The sequence below is a fragment of the Gouania willdenowi genome, chromosome 1 (genome assembly GCF_900634775.1).
Source record: "Gouania willdenowi chromosome 1, fGouWil2.1, whole genome shotgun sequence".
Classification (NCBI taxonomy): Eukaryota; Metazoa; Chordata; class Actinopteri; order Blenniiformes; family Gobiesocidae; genus Gouania; species Gouania willdenowi.
In genome coordinates, this window is record NC_041044.1 from 1,264,867 (window position 1) to 1,289,525 (window position 24,659).

At 33.8% G+C, this 24,659-nt stretch overlaps 1 protein-coding gene across 1 annotated transcript in view; it reads left to right on the forward strand.

Annotated features, from left to right (window-relative positions):
* The first annotated feature begins 1,416 nt into the window (after positions 1–1,416).
* The window catches only part of tmem132a (transmembrane protein 132A), a 37,234-nt gene continuing 13,991 nt past the window's right edge, over positions 1,417–24,659 (forward strand). The window contains exons 1-4 of the mRNA XM_028460175.1: positions 1,417–1,485; positions 15,769–15,975; positions 20,952–21,164; positions 21,227–21,375. Of these exons, the coding sequence (XP_028315976.1) occupies positions 1,417–1,485; positions 15,769–15,975; positions 20,952–21,164; positions 21,227–21,375 (638 nt within the window). The remainder of the gene's footprint in view (positions 1,486–15,768; positions 15,976–20,951; positions 21,165–21,226; positions 21,376–24,659) is intronic.

A 24,659-nucleotide genomic window follows, 5' to 3' on the forward strand; every position in this document is an offset into this window, starting at 1 on the left:
TCAATGGTTGATTTTATTCACGACCATCAGCTCCATAGTTTAATGAATGACTTTAATTCACTGACTCCTAAAGTTCAGTCTGATTAGAACCTTTGCTTTACTTTCACATAGAACAGTTTATTGATGTAGAAATGTACATTTGTTTGTTCTATCTTTGCTGAATCCTGATAAAAAAGGATGATTTGAAAGCTTTTCCTCAGTTTGAGGGAAGTCGGCCTCCTATTGGCTGATGCCAGGGATTAATGGGATTGATGGGAGTGTGACATTAAAGCACGTTTTGTGGTGATCAAACGTCGATCACCTTGATGACTGTCGACTGTTTTCTCTTTGGTTTGCTTTTTGGGTTCAAAATAATAAACAGATTGATTCCAAATCTTTAATGGGAGTGTTTTTTTTTTTTTTTTTTTTGTGCATTTTGAATCATGTTGCATTTTAAACATATTATAACATTGCAAAAAACAAAGACTCAAAAGGTTTAAAAACCATTGCCCTTCATATCAAACAGTAAAGTCACCGTAGAAAAAACATAAATAATATATATATATATATATATATATATTACCAATTTTTTTTTTTACGTAAATTTGAAGTAAAACATTTGAGACCATAAAATTCCTGGTGAGTCATTTCACGTTATTTCAGCAAATTTTCAGAACATTCCACAAACTTCAGTTTAAAAAACAGACATTTTTACCAGTTGTAACAGTGAGATTACAGTTTTTTACCCATATTTCAGATACTTTTTCTAAACTCTTAACACAGACTCCCACCTATAAAACACAATCAGCCAAATGGATAATTTTCTTCCCAAAAACACATTTTGTTAAATATAAACTAACTCTTTATTTCAAAATAGAACACGTCTTTCTCTGCACACTAACTTTACCAAAACACTGGAAACCTGATTGAGAAAGAAATGATCCTGTCAAAGAATAACACTTGTTTTCACTTCACAAGATACATACAGTCATGCAATTCATCGTTTTTACACTGAATGTCTAGGTTGGGAACTGTAAGTTCACATGTAATGTTCACATTAAAAAGCATTCCAGTAACAAGCAAATCAGTTTTTTGTTCCATTACTGTTTACTACAGTAGAAATACTATTTACAACATGATAGAACAGAAAATGGTTTACAGTATTGCTTACAGTGAACAAAAACACATGAGCATTCTGAACAAAAACAACAATAGCAAAACGGGGGGGGGGGGGGGGGGGGGGGGATAAAACAAAGCACAAAATGACTGCACCCATGGCTTCAAGGAGGGACATCTGGTCATGTGACTGATGGTCATAAACCTTCCACCTTCATCCAGAAAAGATCTCCTCTATGTGGTTGTTCTAAGGTGAATAAGGTGGAAGGAAGAGGTGAACTTATTATTGCTTATGAATGATAAAAAGCCACATTGTCCCAGATGATTACAAAGGTCCTGATCCTGCTCTGGAACCAGGCACTGATGGAGATCATTGAGAAAGACAAGGAGGTGCTTGGTATTATAGACGTCTGTGAATCTTGTATTTGCTATTACTGTACACATGGTAATGCTTGTCCCTCTTTGTCCTGGAACATCTACTGTTGCCCTTTTTCTAATTACATTCCATCCACGTCAACGCCTTTTGGCCTCATCTACTGTATGTACATCAATTCATGAGAGACCTGGTTGGCCTGCAATTCCATAACTCTCTGAAACAAAGTTTATGTAAATCTCATTACTGTATATCATACTGTACTGTAACCTATTACTGTGTAGATTACCTACTTTCAAAGTGCAAAGCTTATAGAACTGGACATTGAATAGAATATACTGTACTTTACCTGGTTCTTGTTGTCATATCTCCATGACTTTCACACTTCCTCTCACAGAGAACAGTGTGTGTGTCTACGTCATGGTTGTGAGGCTGATGCTATCAATAGTGTCAAATATCTCATCCACAATTTCAGTTTGAATTTCATGCAGTTTTATTGCATTATGTAAAACAACCATTTCTAACAAGCTGTTGATCATTATTGAGGAGCTTTCCTTTTCCTCAGAGGGACAAATATGCTTTACTGTATGGCCTTATTGACATGTGAAGATGTAGAATACAATACGTACTGTACCTGTTGGTTTGTTGAAGGCAACCGTTGATCGCCTCATATTGAGCTGCACTCGTTCACCAGCTTCTCTTAGTGAAAGACGTGGTTGATCACATGATCAATGATAGAGGAGTGAATTTCATCACTAACACTTACTAATCACTTACATCCTTTAGAACGTCACCACCACACATTATTATACCTCTACCTTGTCCTCTCACTGGGTCTGCTCTTCTCCCTGGACCCCTTCCTCTTCCTCTTCCTCTTCCTCTTCCTCATCCAGACATTACAGTGTTTGTCTTTTTCTGTTTCTAAACACGTCACTCCTCAAAGTCCTCCTTTTAACCCCTGCCACTGAGTCTAAGCCCAACATAAATCAGCTGTGTGTCAATTATTACATTTTTTGTTTATTATCAGCTGAGATGTATTGTTTTTGAACTGATATTATTGCAGAAGTAGAGGTTTGGAATATTGTTTTTGCTATTGTGGGATGTGGTGTGTTGACATTGGTAAATAATACAAAAACAATCCATCATTTTGTTGATATGTCTATTAAGAAAATGTAAGGATTGTGGAAATGTGTTCACTGACTGCATATTGTGTGAAAACGACATAAAATGTGTGAATGGTATGGACACAAAAGACTGATGCTGTGGTAATTATGTTTAGAGTTTTAAATGTGACAACTGATTGGACAAACTGTAAATGTGAGTTTGACACTGCAGGGTGTTAGAAAAAAAAACAAAAAACACTTTTCTAGCTAAACTAATGGCGCCTCCTTCAGGAAAAAGGCAGGAAAGACAGGACAGTGAACTCACCATCCCATCATTACATGCAAGAGTTCATTCATAAAGATAATATACACCCACATAGCTACATGGAGGCTATTTTGTTGGGTTATGTGAAAAGGTATTTTCAAATTTGTATTAAAAAACAAAACAAAAAACACAAATCTGATGATGGAGATGATCGACCCAGAAAAGTCACAGAAAACTAAGAAATCACATTTACGTAAGTATTACGTAAGTATCATCCATTCTTTTTATATCTGGTTCAAAAACTTCAAAATTCAAAATTTGGTTTGACTGATTTAGAACAAAAACGGAAATACAGAAAGAAAGAAAGATTGGTCATTTTGTTACAAAACCAAATAAATTATTATTATTTTTTTTTCCCATTAATTTAAAACCAGAAACTGGAAAATGGAAATACAAAATACTAAGAAACGGTTTATTTCTGATCGGTTTTAGAATCAAATTAGCAATGGCAACAAATGATATTGTTTTTTATTTTTATTTATTTATTTATTTATTTTTTAAAGCGCAGTTGATTCTGTGTCTATTACATATCTGTTAATAACGCACAAACCCCAAGCATAGAAGTCCTTCAAAACAACAGTTTCTGATTTACTCTCTAACTTCAGCCACCAGAGCGTGTCAGCACACTGAGCTCTTCTTCTCAGCTTCATCGTCTACTACAAAACCCTCAGAGTTGGAAAGTTAGGGTTAGTGTTATTTTTTATCTTTTTTCTGTAAACAAGAGATCACAACCGTTTTTTATTGTATTTTATTTACAGAAAGAGGATAAAAACATCTTTAACTTTTCCTGTTTTTTAGAGCAACAAAAGGCATCACAAGTTGTTATTGAGACTGAAAAATCTGATAAATGATCTAAAAATCAGTCTGAATGTTTCACTACAATAGAAAACAATGGGATGTTTACAGGCAGTGGGGCTGTGTGACATCATCAATCACATGATTTCAAGATGGAGGAACACAGGCTCTAAAACTGTAAAGTAGTCACATTTTTAAAAGGAAATACAATGAATACGGTGCTTGACAATGAGTTTTGTTAAAGACATTTAAGTCAGTAAATTCTGGAGATTCACTTTAATGTAGCAGGTGGATGTAGCTGTAACCAGACTGTAACCATGGAACGTAGATTAACTTTAAAAACCCTGCTAGAAAATACCACACACACACACACACACACACACACACACACACATTAATATGATCAGAGTAGAGATCAGATTAAAGATTATTTCCAAGAAAAGCCAAGACTTTTAAATCCAAAATGTTCTGCTGTTCTAATGAAGAGAGAAGTAGTCTGTCTACGCACACACGCACTCACGCACAAACACACACACACACACACACACACACACACACACACACACACACACACACACACACACACACACACACACACACACACACACACGCACACAATTTAAATTGGAGCATCAACAATCAAAGCACAGTAACTCCTTCCACCAAATACAGAAAGCAGTGAAATCACAAACTGTTCTGTTAAGAACAGAAAACCTTCAGATTTGATGTAAATCCAGGTCAACGTAAGGAATTCAAACAACTAAAGATAAATCCGCTCCTTTAATGAAGCTCATCAGAACTAAGCAGAGCATCAAAGGTATTAAAATAGGGGAAAGTAGAGCATATTATCACCTTATACGCAGATGATGCATTATTATATATCCCTAAATATTCATACGTCAGGCCTGCCTTTGGTGAAAGATATGGAAAATGTTCAGGATATAAACTGAATATGAGACATTGTAAGGGATAGAATATCTAGACATCGACATACCAACCACCCTAAATGACTGGCATAAACTATAATAATCAGTGCGATAAATACATATCTTAGTCACTTACTCTATATACACAGAAGAGTAGAAACCATAAAGATGAATATGCTCCTTTCAGACATTGTCCATTCCACCTTGCTCTCTGAGAAGACGGACTCTTTCACCTCGCTCCCTCCTTTTCCCTTTGTCTTATATTAATCTACAGGAGCCTCTATCTGCATCCTGACCCTAAATCTAAATCATGGAATTGATCAGCTGGTCTTTATACGCTATTGGTCAGATCATTCAACGAGGAGGTTGGGTAATGGGAGAGCCAAGGGCAATGGGGCCGAACTCTCAGAACTCTCAGATGGATCCCACCGTGTGAACTTTAAGAGGAGTGGAGAGTTCTTGTCAAGGGAAAAGGTCACATTATTGGATTATTGGAATGACCAGGAACAAAAGGGCTGCAGTCAATGTTGTGTCTAGCCCGTCTGAAAACAACTTCTCTTATCTCAACTGGCTCGTGAGATGAACAGACTGTTGTCAAGGTCTGTTTTTTCTCACACTCTTTAATGGGTATGTTGATTTGATGCTCTGACCTATATTTCACTTTCCCATGAACACCTGGGATCTGGCTCAGCAAACAAACTCTCGAGTTCGTCTCAATGCCAACGCCATCCCACGTCATTGGCATTGAGACGAACTGTTGAGAGACTGCAGCAGCAGACACTCCTACATTAAGGGCAGCGCCACCTCTTCTTCTTACCCACTGGTCCATATTTCTCATCTAAGAAACAGAACTCTGCCCTGCTGCTGGCTGTGCCACAGTTCTCCTGTTCCTGTTCCTCCATGTTATATGTGATTGTAAATAACTAACCCTATCTGATTAATAAACTACAATCAATCAATCAATCAATCAATCAATCAATCAACAATTAGATTGATTATCAAAAACAATAGAGGAGACTGTTCAGCAGCTGAATCCATCAACGTGTTGCCTTGACACAAACCCTCAAACTTCTTTAAAACTGTTGTAAAGTCAATTGTCACTGATTTGTGTCAGATAATTAACTGTTCATTCCAATCAGGCACCGTACCAAAATCCCTGAAAGTAGCTGCTGTTAAACCTCTGTTAAAAAAGAGAACACTGGATGCCTCTATACTGGCTAACTATAGACCAATCAGAACCTTCCATACATGGCCAAGATCATTGAGAAGGTGGTCTTCAACCAACTGAGTCAATTCTTAACATTCAACAAAATATTTGAGAAATTTCAGTCAGGTTTTGGTTCTCATCACAGCACAGAAACTGATCTGATCAAAGTGATCAATGACATAAGGTTGAACACTGATTCAGGAAAAGTATCGGTTCTCATTCTATTGGATCTAAGTCTGCATTTGACACTGTAGATCATACAATTTTGTTGCACAGATTGTAAACATGGGTTGGACTAAATGTTAAAGTAATGGTTTAAGTTCTACTTGGAGGATCAAAGTTATTTTGTAAACATTGTAAACTTTGAATCTGACAGATTACCAATGTCCTGTGGGGTTCCTCAGGGATCTGTTCTTGGACCTCTTCTGTTTAGCCTTTATATGCTTCCTTTAGGACACATTTTACACAACTGTAAGGTCGATTATCAGAGCTACGCAGATGACACACAACTATATCTATCACTGAACCCAGATGACCATGGTCCCATTGAGGTGTTGTGTGACTGTTTAGAAAAAGTAAACTGCTGGATGAGTGAAAACTTCCTTCAACTAAACCATGACAAGATGGAGGTGATTGTCTTTGGTAACAATGAAAAGAGGACTGCTGTCAGCAAGTATCTGAGTCTGGATCTTTAGAAGATAAAGACCAAGTCAAAAACCTTGATGTTCTGATTGACATGACATGACATGACATAACATAACATAACCACTAAAGCAGACATGGGCTCGTCTATAAACGGTCACATTTACAGACCTTAGAGTCACTGTTATCTTACCAATAAACAGGAAGAGATTGATCACCTTTATAATAAGTGCTGAATAAGCACTAGGAGTGAGGCCCAAGGCCAAGACAGACTGACTTGATAATAATGTATAATGTTTTTCTGCAGTCAGTGTCTTCTCCTCGTCCCTCTCTCTCTGCTCTGTTTCAGGTGAAGCTGATGATGTCACTTCCTGATCTGTGGTTCACGGCTCAACTAGTCTGGAACATTCTGATGTTCTATCTCTCTATCCTGTTCTGTTGGTCCTTCTGTCTACTAACCACAACCAGTCCACGCAGATGGCTGCCACCTCTGAACCTGGTTCTAACGGAGATTTATTCCTGTTAAAAGGAAGTTTCTTCTCACTGTCACTAAATGCTTGTTCATGTGGATCTTGTTGGGTTTTTTCTTTACACGATCATTTATTGCTTCCTGTACGAGGTTTAGTGTGTGTGTGTGTGTGTGTGTATTTTGTCAGAGATGATAATCTGGCCTCGTTGTGAATTCCATGCATAAAAACAAAGACAGATGAGTCCAGATTACATGAGCAGATTATCCATCAGAGGGCTGATGTGTGTGTGTGTGTGTGTGTGGGGGGGGGGGGGGCACAGAAGAGGAAGAACAAAGACAGATTAAATCAGGCAAACTGACAGAAACCTTAAACCACTTCACTAAAGTGTTTCTTATATAAAACAGTGATTCACAACCTTTTTCTACAATATTGTTATAATTTATTACAAATACAGAGCAGCCACGATTAGTGACAGATTTTTTTTTCACTGCATTTTATTTGAACTACACAAAAATACACAAATTGACTCTGTAAACACACAACACAACAACAGACACACAACTTGACCAGAAAATGTAAAAAATTAAATACATTTAAAATAAAGCACAAAATATAAAATGCACACAAAACAAGATAACTTTATTCAAATGTAGAAACAAAATTAAAATAATTGAAAAACACACAAAATGACGACAAAAATAAAAAATGACTGAATTGTCACTTAATGAAAACTGAACAGTAATTTTTGACCTTTGATGAGATGATACAAAATGACCAGAAAAATATACAAAATGAAAAGAAAAAAAGAATATCACAAAAATAAGAGAACTTTGTTTAGATAAACAAACAAGATTATGACAAAAATACAAAAATTACTAATAACACGCACATGAAAATTAAATTAATAACGATAAAAAAAAATTCTAAGCACGGTGGTTTAGTGGTTTGCACGTCTGCCTCGCAGCAAGAAGGTCCTGGGTTCAAGCCCTGGGGTGGACTTGGGTCCTTTCTGTGTGGAGTTTGCATGTTCTCCCCGTGCTGCGTGGGTTTCCTCCGGGTCCTCCGGCTTCCTCCCACAATCCAAAAACATGACTGTAAGGTTGGTTGGAGTCTCTAAATTGCCCATAGGAGTGAATGAGAGAGTGAATGGTTGTCTGTGTCTGTGTTGCCCTGTGATGGACTGGCGCCCTGTCCAGGGTGTACCCCCGCCCAGTGCCCTATGAGAGCCGGCTATTGGCACCGGCAGACCCCTGCGACCCTGTTAAACGGGAATAAGCTGGTATGAAGATGGATGGATGAAAAAAAATTCTGATTTAAAAGTTTGGCGCAAGACTAAAAGTCAAGGTTTCATTATCAATGGCTTATCAAATGGTTTTCTGGAGGCAAACATCCCTGGGGTCAGATTGACCCCACGCGTAAAATGTGTTGGTAATATTTGAGGATAATAGGAAAGTTAAAACCATGTGAAACTGAGAGCTTTCGTGTTTATAACGCATGTGTAAGATGTTTATAATGTTTATAATGTCAATAATGTTTAAAAGGTTTATAATGTTTATAATGATTAGGATGTTTATAATGTTTATCATGTTTATCATGTTTATCATGTTTATCATGTTTATAATGTTTATAATGTTTATCATGTTTATAATGATTATCATGTTTATCATGTTTATAATGTTTGTAATTATCTCTTAAAGGTTTACGATGTTTATAATGTTTAAAAGGTTTATAACGTTTATTATGTATATAATGTAAATCATTTTTATAATGTTTATAATGTCTATAATGTTTATAATGTTTATAATGTTTAGGATGTTTATAATGTTTAGGATGTTTATAATGTTTATAATTTTTACAATGTTTATAATGTTTATAATGTATATAATGTTTATAATGTCTTAAAGGTTCATAATGTTTATAATGTTTATAATGTTTATAATTTTTACAATGTTTATAATGTATATAATGTACAGTATACAATGTAAATAATGTTTATAATGTTTATAATGTATACAATGTAAATAATGTTTAGAATGTTTAAAATGTATATAATGTTTATAAAGTTTATAATGTTTATAAAGTTTTTAATGTTTATAATGTTAAAAAGGTTTCTAATGTTTACAATGTTTCTAATGTTTATAATGTATATAATGTAAATAAAGTTTATAATGTCAATAATGTTTATAATGTATATAATGTTTATAATGTTTATAAAGTTTATAATGTTTATAATGGTTATAATGTTTTTAAAGTTTATAATGTTCATAATGGTTATAATGGTTATAATGTATAAAATGTTTATAAAGTTTATAATGTTTATAATGTTTATAATGTATATAATGTTTATAATGTTTATAATGTATATAAAGTTTATAATGTATATAATGTTTATAAAGTGTATAATGTTCATAAAGTTTATAATGTTTATAATGTATATAATGTATATAATGTTTATGAAGTTTATAATGTTTATAATGGTTGTAATGTTTATAAAGTTTATAATGTTTATAATGGTTATAATGGTTATAATGTATATAATGTTTATAAAGTTTATAATGTTTATAAAGTTTTTAATGTTTATAATGTTAAAAAGGTTTCTAATGTTTACAATGTTTCTAATGTTTATAATGTATATAATGTAAATAAAGTTTATAATGTCAATAATGTTTATAATGTATATAATGTTTATAATGTTTATAAAGTTTATAATGTTTATAATGGTTATAATGTTTTTAAAGTTTATAATGTTCATAATGGTTATAATGGTTATAATGTATAAAATGTTTATAAAGTTTATAATGTTTATAATGTTTATAATGTATATAATGTTTATAATGTATATAATGTTTATAATGTTTATAATGTATATAATGTTTATAATGTATATAATGTTTATAAAGTGTATAATGTTCATAAAGTTTATAATGTTTATAATGTATATAATGTATATAATGTTTATGAAGTTTATAATGTTTATAAAGTTTATAATGTTTATAATGTTTGTAATGTATATAATGTTTATAATGTATATAATGTTTATAATGTTTATAATGTATATAATGTTTATAATGTATATAATGTTTATAAAGTGTATAATGTTCATAAAGTTTATAATGTTTATAATGTTTATAATGGTTATAATGTTTATAAAGTTTATAATGTTTATAATGGTTATAATGGTTATAATGTATATAATGTTTATAAAGTTTATAATGTTTATAATGTTTGTAATGTATATAATGTTTATAATGGTTATAATGTTTATAATGTTTATAGTGTTTATAATGTTTATAATGTTTATAGTGTTTATAATGTTTATAGTGTTTATAATGTTTATAATGTTTATAGTGTTTATAGTGTTTATAGTGTTTATAATGTTTATAATGTTTATAATGTTTATAGTGTTTATAATGTTTATAGTGTTTATAATGTTTATAGTGTTTATAATGTTTATAATGTTTATAGTGTTTATAATGTTTATAATGGTTATAATGTTTATAATGTTTATAATGTATATAATGTTTATAATGGTTATAATGTTTATAATGGTTATAATGGTTATAATGTATATAATGTTAATAAAGTTTATAATGTTTATAATGTATATAATGTTTGTAATGTTTATAAAGTTTATAATGTTTATAAAGTTTATAATGTTTATAATGGTTATAATGTTTTTAAAGTTATAATGTTCATAATGGTTATAATGGTTATAATGTATAAAATGTTTATAAAGTTTATAATGTTTATAATGTTTATAATGTATATAATGTTTATAATGTTTATAATGTATATAATGTTTATAAAGTGTATAATGTTCATAAAGTTTATAATGTTTATAATGTATATAATGTATATAATGTTTATGAAGTTTATAATGTTTATAATGGTTGTAATGTTTATAAAGTTTATAATGTTTATAATGGTTATAATGGTTATAATGTATATAATGTTTATAATGTTTATAATGTTTATAAAGTTTTTAATGTTTATAATGTTAAAAAGGTTTCTAATGTTTACAATGTTTCTAATGTTTATAATGTACATAATGTAAATAAAGTTTATAATGTCAATAATGTTTATAAAGTTTATAATGTTTATAATGTTTATAATGGTTATAATGTTTTTAAAGTTTATAATGTTCATAATGGTTATAATGGTTATAATGTATAAAATGTTTATAAAGTTTATAATGTTTATAATGTTTATAATGTATATAATGTTTATAATGTATATAATGTTTATATTGTTTATAATGTATATAATGTTTATAATGTATATAATGTTTATAAAGTGTATAATGTTCATAAAGTTTATAATGTTTATAATGTATATAATGTATATAATGTTTATGAAGTTTATAATGTTTATAATGGTTATAATGTTTATAAAGTTTATAATGTTTATAATGGTTATAATGGTTATAATGTATATAATGTTTATAAAGTTTATAATGTTTATAATGTTTGTAATGTATATAATGTTTATAATGGTTATAATGTTTATAATGTTTATAATGTATATAATGTTTATAATGTTTATAATGTATATAATGTTTATAATGGTTATAATGTTTATAATGTTTATAATGGTTATAATGGTTATAATGGTTATAATGGTTATAATGTATATAATGTTTATAATGTTTATAATGTTTATAATGTATATAATGTTTATAATGGTTATAATGTTTATAATGTTTATAATGGTTATAATGTTTATAATGTATATAATGTTTATAATGGTTATAATGTTTATAATGTTTATAATGTATATAATGTTTATAATGGTTATAATGTTTATAATGGTTATAATGGTTATAATGTATATAATGTTTATAATGGTTATAATGTTTATAATGTTTATAATGGTTATAATGTTTATAATGTATATAATGTTTATAATGGTTATAATGTTTATAATGTTTATAATGTATATAATGTTTATAATGGTTATAATGTTTATAATGGTTATAATGGTTATAATGTATATAATGTTAATAAAGTTTATAATGTTTATAATGTATATAATGTTTGTAATGTTTATAAAGTTTATAATGTTTGTAATGTTTATATTATTTTAAGAGTGAGTGTAGCTCTTTATAAATGATCATGTTAATGCTCAGAGCTTAGTGACTAATACTCACAGTTAGAAACATAAACCCTGCAGGATTATTTACTGTTAAAAGCAATTCATCTGTATTGTTGGGGGGGGGGGGGGGGGGGGGGGGGGGGGGGGTAGGTTAGAACCATCAGGACTAGAACCCACACGCATTTTCTTCTCATTTCTCAATTCTTTCCTCGATTGATAATGTCTGACTGTTTAATTCTCTCATGAGAAAACGATGGAAACTGAAGCGAAGACGAAGGTCAGTCAATATTTTACATCTATAATTAATCACAATTACTGAGCCTGAAATACATAACCTCAAAAAAGTTAACCTTCCTCTTGTGTTAGCTTTCTGTTAGCATCTCTAATGCTAACGGATCTTAAATCAGTTGTAAAATACACTAAAAACCAATATCTATCATCTAATTTATTTCCTGTCTATTGATTACCTAAAATATGGGTTTTAATATTTATAGTGTGGGCGTGTGAGACTTGTTCTTGTCAGTATAGATTTATGTATTATTTTTTAAATGGTTAAATGTTCATCTTCCATTTTCATCTTCCAATATTTCAGGAACTACAGTAAACTACTTAGCATATGTGTCTCATCTCCCTGTAATGTGATCAGCTTAGAGCTATGAACATAGACACTAACAGTGTTGAGCAAGTTACTTTCAAAATATAATACATTACATATTAGTAGTTACTGTCATTTAAAAGTAATCAGTTACGTTACAATATAACTGTCTCTGAAATGTAATGTGTTACACTACGTTTGAGTTACTTTCACCAAAATAACCACAGAAGTATGAATAACATTCTAAAATGCTAAAATATAGTTTATTACAGCTGATTATATATCCAGTGATGTGATATAACATAATGACTAACAACTATATATAATATGTACAGTGAAGGCTCATGGAACAATGAGTAACAATGAATCAAAAAAGTCTGGTAAGTTATGATAAAGATATGGTAAATATTAAAGTCTAGACCTATTCATATGAAACACATAGAGCTAGAAACAACTAGAATGTAACCTAAAGCCTTATGACATGACAAGACGCACAATCTATTTCTTTTTGTTTCTATTCTTTTATTCTATTTTTAGTGTTTTACTGCTGCTACCATGGTGACCAGTCAAAGTGTAACATATCAGTGCTGAATACAAACCAGTTCTGTCTTTTAGATTGTTTTAAATGTCATGTTCTACAACTAATACTAATGATCTTACTGCTTTCTAGATATTTTTATATTTACAGTGACAGTTCTAAACATGTAGAACACTGATTGGTATTGCAGGTTGTTATATAATTATTTTTACCTTATTATCATTATGGAGTTAATTATTCTTAATATGATTAGGAGTGGTTTATAGGATTATCAAAGGGAGTAGATTTATTTTAAAAAGCTTTTGTAATGTATTTTGGGTTATTTTCTTTGTATGAAGTTCCTTTTATGTCTAAAGATTGATTGGTTGAATACATTTTGTTATGCTGTAGATATTCTGAAAGAAGGTAATATACATATGGTTCTATTCATAATTATTATGAGATTTGAGCTGTTGTTAATCTAGTTGGTTTGGCCTAAATACTTCAGTCTGTGTTCACAGGTTAATTATCTAGTTTCTGAATCATTGTCATCTGTCGTTTCTGAACAAACTGTTCTCAGGATCAAACACAAAGGACACGTAGACGCAGCCTTCTGATCACCTTAACATTCATCCTCATGCTAACACACCGCAAAAATATCTGTAATATAACGTGAATATCTGCAAAAGTCAAGTTTTTCTATTAGCTCTGTCTGCTAGCATAGCATCTCTTCTTCACTGCACAGAATATCTGCATCCCAACCAAACACTGGGTTACCAGCGCCCTCTGCTGGTCTAAACTAATATCTGGCGGCTGTAACTGAAGGAAAACAATCATTCTGTCTAAACATTTCCTGAATAATATAATAAAGCTTAACATTCACAACATTACTGAATTAAATTAAATAAATATTATCTTTAATAAAGATTAAACAAAGAAAAGAGTCGCTGTTAAGAATAATTCACGGACCAAATTTGAAAATTCTCTGTGGAATTATGTTTTTTTTTTTTTTTTAAACATTCATGATCAATATAATGAATTAAAAGTCCTTTGTTCAGGGTACTGGGTTTTGAAAATCACAAATATAAGGTTATATGTAAGATATATTATGAATGTGAATGTGCTTGTGTTAGATATATTATGAATATTAATATGCATTGATACAACTAAATATTTTACCAAAACCAACTACAGTCAAACCACACATAAATGATGTAAATCATACAGATATGTTCCAGTACCAGACCACGCCCCCATACTACTGCTATACTATAAGTTGGTACATTTTACACTGGAAAGAGGTAAACTGATGATGATGCTCAATTATTTGTCATCGCTACCATGGATACCAGATTTTTGTAATTGCATGCAAACAAAAACTAGGTGAGAAAATACATCATGATAAGAAAAGTGCTACAAATATGAAGAAAAGCCACAATTACACTAAAAGTCACCATAGCATCAGTTTTGTTAATTTTCTTAGGTGTCGCACGTCATCAGAGCGCAGCGTTGGCAACGCACCACAAGTTTAACCTTCTACTTATTTAAGCCTATTTGTGTTGCTGACACTTATCTATTAACAAACTATCTGTTAAAGATCATTACTTCATTATATCCTGTATTTAATGACATATAAAGCTTTATTTGTGTAGAACACATACTCAGCTCAGAATGTGCCGTTTCATCTGAAATAAATGACAATTGTTCTGGTCGACAGATTAAACCTGCACGTTGTTTTTTTATTGTTCTTTAACTAATTCATGTCTGACCTACAGTTCTTACATTTGCACTATTATTTTATGTTAATATTTATTTTTGATTTTTACTGTATTTTTATTGTGTTGCTGCAAAAGTGAATTTCCTCTCTGGGGATCAATAAAGGGCATACTCTATTGTATTGTATTCTATTCTACTGTATTTTATTCTATTCTATTCAAAGTCTGGACATTCCTTTTAGTTTCTCTGGGCTGTACCTGTTCCTGGAGAGCTGCTGTACTGCATGCACACTCTACAGACCAAATGAGTGAATGATGTGGTTCTTACTTCCTGCAGGAGCTGTGACGTGATGGCACGTATCACATGTTCTGATGGGTTGTTGTTGGGAACCAGAGGAGAACTGGTTCTGATCCTGATCTGTTCACTGGGTGAGAAACTACACACTTTATTATCTGTGACTAACTCTGAAATAACAAGAACATCATCACTGATGCTGACCAATCAGAGAGCTTCTTCACTGTTACTTCCTGATTCATTTATAAACCAATGCCTCAGTGTAGGTTTAGGTTCTGACTGTAACTGATAAATCTCAGGGTTTCTATCATTAAAACTTGGTTTAATTAAAAAAAATCAAAGATGTAGAAAATCTTTGATAATAAACTAATGTAGATGTTTCTGCCTCTGCTCTCTACTTCCTTCCATCCTTTTTCCTTTCTCTCCCTCCGTCCTTCCTCTCTCTTTCCCCTTTCTGTCCTACCTTCCTTCTTTCCTCCCTCCCCTTTCTGTTCTTCTCCCTCTTCTTCTTCTTCCTTCCCTCCTTCCTTTCTTCCTTCCTTCCTTCCTCCTCTTTCCGTCATTCTTCCTCTCATTTCTTCCTTCCATCCTTCCATCAGTTCCTGTCTCTGTCCTACAGCATTCTCTTCCTCTCTCACTTCCTGTCCACATGTCAGCTCTTCCTCCATCCTGGAGCTTCCTTCCTCTGACTCAGGCAGAACTTGGTCCTCTTTTCTCCAACTCTAGTCCCTTTTCCTTCTCTCAGAGCATCTTCATACTTCCTGGTCCGCATGAGGTCCTCAAACCATCTGTGCAAGCCTCATTTGGCCCTCACGTAGTGACTAAGGTAAGAGAAGGAAGTAGAAACTCAGTGACTAAGTTAAGAGAAGGAAGTAGAAACTCAGTGACTAAGTTAAGAGAAGGAAGTAGAAACTCAGTGACTAAGATGAGAGAAGGAAGTAGAAACTCAGTGACTAAGGTAAGAGAAGGAAGTAGAAACTCAGTGACTAAGGTAAGAGAAGGAAGTAGAAACTCAGTGACTAAGGTAAGAGAAGGAAGTAGAAACTCAGTGACTAAGTTAAGAGAAGGAAGTAGAAACTCAGTGACTAAGATGAGAGAAAGAAGTAGAAACTCAGTGACTAAGGTAAGAGAAGGAAGTAGAAACTCAGTGACTAAGATAAGAGAAGGAAGTAGAAACTCAGTGACAAAGGAAAGAGAAGGAAGTAGAAACTCAGTGACTAAGGTAAGAGAAAGAAGTAGAAACTCAGTGACTAAGGTAAGAGAAGGAAGTAGAAACTCAGTGACTAAGATAAGAGAAGGAAGTAGAAACTCAGTGACAAAGTTAAGATAAGGAAGTAGAAACTCAGTGACAAAGTTAAGATAAGGAAGTAGAAACTCAGTGACTAAGTTAAGAGAAGGAAATAGAAACTCAGTGACTAAGTTAAGAGAAGGAAATAGAAACGCAATGATTAAGGTAACAGAAGGAAGTAGAAACTCAGTGACTAAGGTAAGAGAAGGAAGTAGAAACTCAGTGACTAAGGTAAAAGAAAGAAGTAGAACCTCAGTGACTAAGGTAAGAGAAGGAAGTAGAAACTCAGTGACTAAGGAAAGAGAAGGAAGTAGAAACTCAGTGACTAAGGAAAGAGAAGGAAGTAGAAACTCAGTGACTAAGGTAAGAGAAGGAAGTAGAAACTCAGTGACTAAGTTAAGAGAAGGAAGTAGAAACTCAGTGACTAAGATGAGAGAAGGAAGTAGAAACTCAGTGACTAAGGTAAGAGAAGGAAGTAGAAACTCAGTGACTAAGATAAGAGAAGGAAGTAGAAACTCAGTGACTAAGATAAGAGAAGGAAGTAGAAACTCAGTGACAAAGGAAAGAGAAGGAAGTAGAAACTCAGTGACTAAGTTAAGACACGGAAGTAGAAACTCAGTGACAAAGTTAAGATAAGGAAGTAGAGACTCAGTGACAAAGTTAAGATAAGGAAGTAGAAACTCAGTGACTAAGGTAAGAGAAGGAAGTAGAAACTCAGTGACTAAGGTAAGAGAAGGAAGTAGAAACTCAGTGACTAAGGTAAGAGAAGGAAGTAGAAACTCAGTGACTAAGTTAAGAGAAGGAAGTAGAAACTCAGTGACTAAGATGAGAGAAGGAAGTAGAAACTCAGTGACTAAGGTAAGAGAAGGAAGTAGAAACTCAGTGACTAAGATAAGAGAAGGAAGTAGAAACTCAGTGACAAAGGAAAGAGAAGGAAGTAGAAACTCAGTGACTAAGGTAAGAGAAGGAAGTAGAAACTCAGTGACTAAGTTAAGAGAAGGAAGTAGAAACTCAGTGACTAAGATGAGAGAAAGAAGTAGAAACTCAGTGACTAAGGTAAGAGAAGGAAGTAGAAACTCAGTGACAAAGATAAGAGAAGGAAGTAGAAACTCAGTGACAAAGTTAAGATAAGGAAGTAGAAACTCAGTGACAAAGTTAAGATAAGGAAGTAGAAACTCAGTGACTAAGTTAAGAGAAGGAAATAGAAACTCAGTGACTAAGTTAAGAGAAGGAAATAGAAACTCAGTGATTAAGGTAACAGAAGGAAGTAGAAACTCAGTGACTAAGGTAAGAGAAGGAAGTAGAAACTCAGTGACTAAGGTAAAAGAAAGAAGTAGAACCTCAGTGACTAAGGTAAGAGAAGGAAGTAGAAACTCAGTGACTAAGGAAAGAGAAGGAAGTAGAAACTCAGTGACTAAGGAAAGAGAAGGAAGTAGAAACTCAGTGACTAAGGTAAGAGAAGGAAGTAGAAACTCAGTGACTAAGTTAAGAGAAGGAGGTAGAAACTCAGTGACTAAGATGAGAGAAGGAAGTAGAAACTCAGTGACTAAGGTAAGAGAAGGAAGTAGAAACTCAGTGACTAAGATAAGAGAAGGAAGTAGAAACTCAGTGACAAAGGAAAGAGAAGGAAGTAGAAACTCAGTGACTAAGTTAAGACAAGGAAGTAGAAACTCAGTGACAAAGTTAAGATAAGGAAGTAGAAACTCAGTGACAAAGTTAAGATAAGGAAGTAGAACTCAGTGACTAAGTTAAGAGAAGGAAATAGAAACTCAGTGACTAAGTTAAGAGAAGGAAATAGAAACGCAATGATTAAGGTAACAGAAGGAAGTAGAAACTCAGTGACTAAGGTAAGAGAAGGAAGTAGAAACTCAGTGACTAAGGTAAAAGAAGGAAGTAGAACCTCAGTGACTAAGGTAAGAGAAGGAAGTAGAAACTCAGTGACTAAGGAAAGAGAAGGAAGTAGAAACTCAGTGACTAAGTTAAGACAAGGAAGTAGAAACTCAGTGACAAAGTTAAGATAAGGAAGTAGAAACTCAGTGACTAAGTTAAGACAAGGAAGTAGAAACTCAGTGACTAAGTTAAGATAAGGAAGTAGAAACTCAGTGACTAAGTTAAGAGAAGGAAATAGAAACTCAGTGACTAAGATAAGAGAAGGAAGTAGAAACTCAGTGACTAAAGTAAGAGAAGGAAGTAGAAACTCAGTGACTAAGATAAGAGAAGGAAGTAGAAACTCAGTGACTAAAGTAAGAGAAGGAAGTAGAAACTCAGTGACTAAGATAAGAGAAGGAAGTAGAAACTCAGTGACTAAGGTAAGAGAAGGAAGTAGAAACTCAGTGACAAAGTTAAGATAAGGAAGTAGAAACTCAGTGACTAAGTTAAGAGAAGGAAATAGAAACTCAGTGACTAAGTTAAGAGAAGGAAATAGAAACTCAGTGATTAAGGTAACAGAAGGAAGTAGAAACTCAGTGACTAAGGTAAGAGAAGGAAGTAGAAACTCAGTGACTAAGGTAAAAGAAAGAAGTAGAACCTCAGTGACTAAGGTAAGAGAAGGAAGTAGAAACTCAGTGACTAAGGAAAGAGAAGGAAGTAGAAACTCAGTGACTAAGGAAAGAGAAGGAAGTAGAAACTCAGTGACTAAGGTAAGAGAAGGAAGTAGAAACTCAGTGACTAAGTTAAGAGAAGGAAGTAGAAACTCAGTGACTAAGATGAGAGAAGGAAGTAGAAACTCAGTGACTAAGGTAAGAGAAGGAAGTAGAAACTCAGTGACTAAGATAAGAGAAGGAAGTAGAAACTCAGTGACAAAGGAAAGAGAAGGAAGTAGAAACTCAGTGACTAAGTTAAGACAAGGAAGTAGAAACTCAGTGACAAAGTTAAGATAAGGAAGTAGAAACTCAGTGACAAAGTTAAGATAAGGAAGTAGAAACTCAGTGACTAAGTTAAGAGAAGGAAATAGAAACTCAGTGACTAAGTTAAGAGAAGGAAATAGAAACGCAATGATTAAGGTAACAGAAGGAAGTAGAAACTCAGTGACTAAGGTAAGAGAAGGAAGTAGAAACTCAGTGACTAAGGTAAAAGAAGGAAGTAGAACCTCAGTGACTAAGGTAAGAGAAGGAAGTAGAAACTCAGTGACTAAGGAAAGAGAAGGAAGTAGAAACTCAGTGACTAAGTTAAGACAAGGAAGTAGAAACTCAGTGACAAAGTTAAGATAAGGAAGTAGAAACTCAGTGACTAAGTTAAGAGAAGGAAGTAGAAACTCAGTGACTAAGTTAAGATAAGGAAGTAGAAACTCAGTGACTAAGTTAAGAGAAGGAAATAGAAACTCAGTGACTAAGATAAGAGAAGGAAGTAGAAACTCAGTGACTAAAGTAAGAGAAGGAAGTAGAAACTCAGTGACTAAGATAAGAGAAGGAAGTAGAAACTCAGTGACTAAGGTAAGAGAAGGAAGTAGAAACTCAGTGACTAAGTTAAGACAAGGAAGTAGAAACTCAGTGACTAAGTTAAGATAAGGAAGTAGAAACTCAGTGACTAAGTTAAGAGAAGGAAATAGAAACGCAATGATTAAGGTAACAGAAGGAAGTAGAAACTCAGTGACCAAGTTAAGATAAGGAAGTAGAAACTCAGTGACTAAGTTAAGAGAAGGAAATAGAAACTCAGTGACTAAGATAAGAGAAGGAAGTAGAAACTCAGTGACTAAGGTAAGAGAAGGAAGTAGAAACTCAGTGACTAAGATAAGAGAAGGAAGTAGAAACTCAGTGACTAAGGTAAGAGAAGGAAGTAGAAACTCAGTGACTATGGAAAGAGAAGGAAGTAGAAACTCAGTGACTAAGTTAAGACAAGGAAGTAGAAACTCAGTGACTAAGTTAAGACAAGGAAGTAGAAACTCAGTGACTAAGTTAAGATAAGGAAGTAGAAACTCAGTGACTAAGTTAAGAGAAGGAAATAGAAACGTAGCGATTAAGGTAACAGAAGGAAGTTGAAACTCAGTGACTAAGGTAAGAGAAGGAAGTAGAAACTCAGTGACTAAGGTAACAGAAGGAAGTAGAAACTCAGTGACTAAGGTAAGAGAAGGAAGTAGAAACTCAGTGACTAAGGAAAAAGAAGGAAGTAGAAACTCAGTGACTAAGTTAAGACAAGGAAGTAGAAACTCAGTGACTAAGTTAAGATAAGGAAGTAGAAACTCAGTGACTAAGTTAAGAGAAGGAAATAGAAACGCAGCGATTAAGGTAACAGAAGGAAGTTGAAACTCAGTGACTAAGGTAAGAGAAGGTAGTAGAAACTCAGTGACTAAGGTAAGAGAAGGAAGTAGAAACTCAGTGACTAAGGTTAGAAAAGGAAGTAGAAACTCAGTGACTAAGGTAAGAGAAGGAAGTAGAAACTCAGTGACTAAGGAAAGAGAAGGAAGTAGAAACTCAGTGACTAAGGTAAGAGAAGGAAGTAGAAACTCAGTGACTATGGAAGTATAAACATGGTGAGATGATGGTTTCTCCTAAGCTCAGCTCTTCTCTTCTCCACAGCTCATCCCTCAGACCCTCCTTCCTTCGTCCTCCCTCCTTTCAGCCTCCCTTCTCTCTGAGGGTGTGGAGGTAGAGGAGGATGATGAAGGTCAGCAGATCTTCAGGGTTCAGGTCTTGTTCCATCAGCATAGTGACATCATAAACCGGCACACCTGTATCTCTCTGCACGCGTTCCAGGAAACGGAGGAGCACAGAGGCTGGTGTGTCCCACAGGTGAGGAGCTCCTCCTCCTTCTCCTTAGGACATCATCATCATTCTTCTTCTCTCTGCTCCAGCCTCCTCTAGGCCTGTGTGTGGTCAGTCTGATCCTTCCCACCACATGGTTCCAACAGAATTCTAACGTCCTCCACATGGACTCACAGCCTCATCGTCACCTTCACAGGAAAGGATGGCATCGCCATGACAACAACATCAACCACCAAAGGTGATTTCCTCCCAGTGGTGACTTCACTCTTTTTTCTCTTTTTTGTCTGCACATGCTGTCAAAGGTCAACACTACAAGAAGTGTAATCTTTTTACAACAGCAATGTATGTTTTGTTATTGCAATGAAATAAATTAAATAATTTTATTGCTTAATTGTGACCATCACCAGCCCTCCCTAAGAAAGGGTAAGAAACACTTTATTATAGGGAGGATATAAAAAGGGAGAGCAGTGTTACACCTAGGTGAGGGGGAATGGAAGAGGGAAGAGGGAGTCAGGGTAGAACAACGGAAGAGGTGGAGAAGAGTCGACTGTTTTAAAGAGAGAGTAAGATGTGTTGTTGTTGATATAGTTGTGCATATTGTGCTCATTGTGTTGTGTAATCAGTTCAGCCAGTCTGGTGACAAGCGTGTAAATGTGAGGTGGTGACTCAGCACCCAGTTTAAGGCGTATAAAGGATGGAGTGATAACCCAGAGCCAGCTCAGCAGGAACCTTAGTGTCTGTCCCGTATCCCTTAGATGACATCAGGTTTTGATCTTTGTCCAGGTTGACGATGCACTCATCGTTTCTTCGTTGAAGAGCATTTAACGCTGATTTTTTTGCTGTTCTCCAAAATTGTTAGAGATACAATCTGAGTTTGTACTGCTAATGGCCACAGGCTGACAGAAGATAAGGATGAAGTGGTGATTTTATTCTTATCAGTCACTGAATCGTCCTTTTGCAGCATCTGATTGGCTCTTTCTATTGAGACTGAATGGTAGGGATTGGTCAGAGTTTTCACAGGATTCCAGCTGCGACAGAACTCTGTTCATGTTCCTGATACATGATGTATGAGTACAGTCAGGATGGAAGGACCAATTCACCCAGTTTAACCAAGAAGGTTGTAGAGTTCACCTTTGATTTACACTGGAACTGGGTCATTCCATTTTATTTCAACAAATGTTTTTTTTTATTTATTTATTTATTCAGTTCATTTCCGACATGGTTGCATTCACAGAAATTCATTTGACATTCAGAGCAAAATCACATCATTGTTTTTTTTTTTTTTTTTTCTTTTTTTTGTCTTTTTTCATGCCGGAAAGGGCGACGGAAAAAAGCATTATGCTTATCTAGATCCGTCCCCTAATTTGAACACAGATAATTTTACATCCAACCTCGTTTCTTCCCTTTTTTTTTTTTTTTTTTTTTTTTATGTGATGTGTTCTCGTCTGCAGTCATTGTTCCTGCTGTTACTCCTCATCACAGTCTTTTTCCCCCGTATTTCCACGAGCTTTCTTTTCCAGTCGTTGTTTACGTTCCTCCAACTCTCCAAACGTGAAGTTCTTCTTCTCTCTGAGAACCTTCATATCCTCTGAGAGTCGCCTCAGCTTACGATCCATCCGGAAGGCACATGCACAGACACATACCCCCATCATTAGCAGGCCAAAGATCATGACCCCTAGCAGATAGATGTCCTCCACATCTTCCACTTTCAGCTGGGAGAGACAGAGCATCTGGCTTCTCCCTCGTGCGTCCACGACATATCCACTTGGGTATGTGTCCTTTGGACACGGTATTTCGTGCTGAAGCAATTGCCTCGTTGAGAAGATTTTGTCAATGGTGCTCAATGACCAGTTGATGAGTTCCATGTCGTCGCTGTAGAGTTCAATGGAGAGTTGTCTTGAGATCTGTATGCATGTAGAAATGTCCTCCTCGTTTTCTCCTTAAATTGTTTCAGATTATCTGACTGTTGTGTCTCTGCCTCAAGGCTGTTCCAGAGGTTCATGGCTCTATACACAGTACTATGTTTGCCAACGTTTGATATGATCCTGTTTGGTCTAAACACATTATTATGTCTGAATTCATAGGGATTTTGATTGTATGTGAAACGTTTTTGGATTTGATGTGGTAATTTTTTTGATGAAGCCCTAAATGCGTGTATTTGTGTGTTATAGTGTATTATTTCTTGCAGTTTTAGGTATTTTGACTTCTCATATAAATCGTTTGTGTGTGTGTTGTGTGGTACTTTATGTAAAATTCTTATAGCTTTTTTTTGTTGTTTAAATAGTGGTTCAAGATACGTTTTGTAGTTATTACCCCATATTTCTGAGCAGTAATTTAAGTGCGATGCTATGAGTGAAGAATAGATTGTTTTAAGTGATTTGGTATGTAGGATTTGTTGAAGCTTCCATAGGATGTAACTGCTTTTGGCCACTTTGTTTTTAACTATTTGTATATGTTTTTTCCAGGTCAGCTTGTCGTCCATCCACACTCCAAGTGCTCTATATTCTTTTACTTCTTCTATTATTTCCATGTTTAGTTTCAGTCTTATATCTCCTGTTTTTTTTCTCTTTCCAAAGTTAATGAATTTTGTTTTACTGACGTTTAGGGCTAGTTTATTTACATCTAACCATGTTTGAATTTTTAATAGTTCTTCATTTGTTGACTCTATTAAAGTGTTAATGTCTTTGCCTGAGCATAGAGTGGTTGTATCATCTGCAAACAATGTTAGTTTTAGGCAATTTGTGACTTTGAAAATGTCGTTTATGTATAGAATGAACAGTTTTGGCCCCAAAATTGAACCCTGTGGAACACCACATTGTATGGTTTGGCATTTTGATGTATGTTCTTCAAAGTCAACATATTGTCTTCTATTTGTCATATAGCTTTTAATCCATTTTAAGGCGTTGCGCTTTATTCCGTAATTTTGAAGTTTTTCTTCTAGAATATCATGATTAATTGTGTCAAAGGCTTTTTTTAGGTCCAGAAAAATTCCGAATACAAATAGTTTTTTTTTAATGCTTCTCTTATATTCTCCGTGATGTCAATTATAGCCATTGCTGTTGAACGTCCTTTTCTAAATCCATATTGTCCTTCATGTAGTATATTATTGTCTTCTATAAATTTGTCGAGTCTGTTCATGAACAGTTTTTCCAGAATTTTTGATAGTTGTGGTAATATTGATATAGGTCGATAATTAGTGAAATTACATTTTTCTCCACCCTTGTAAATCGGTCTGATTTTTGCAATTTTCATTTTTTCTGGGAATACCCCATTCTTGAATGATAGATTACTTATATATGTTAGTGGCGGGGTTATTTCAGCTGTTATGGTTTTTATTAGACTCATAGTTAGATTATTAACGTCTCTGGATTTTTTTGAGGTACAGGTAGTGATTATTCTGTCCACCTCTGCTTCTGTTACTTCTTCGAGTACAAGATACTTATCAATGTCTTTCTTCTCATTGTCAAAATGGTTCCATTTAAGTGTTGGGTGTTTATTTATCTCTTTCTCTATGTCTTTTCC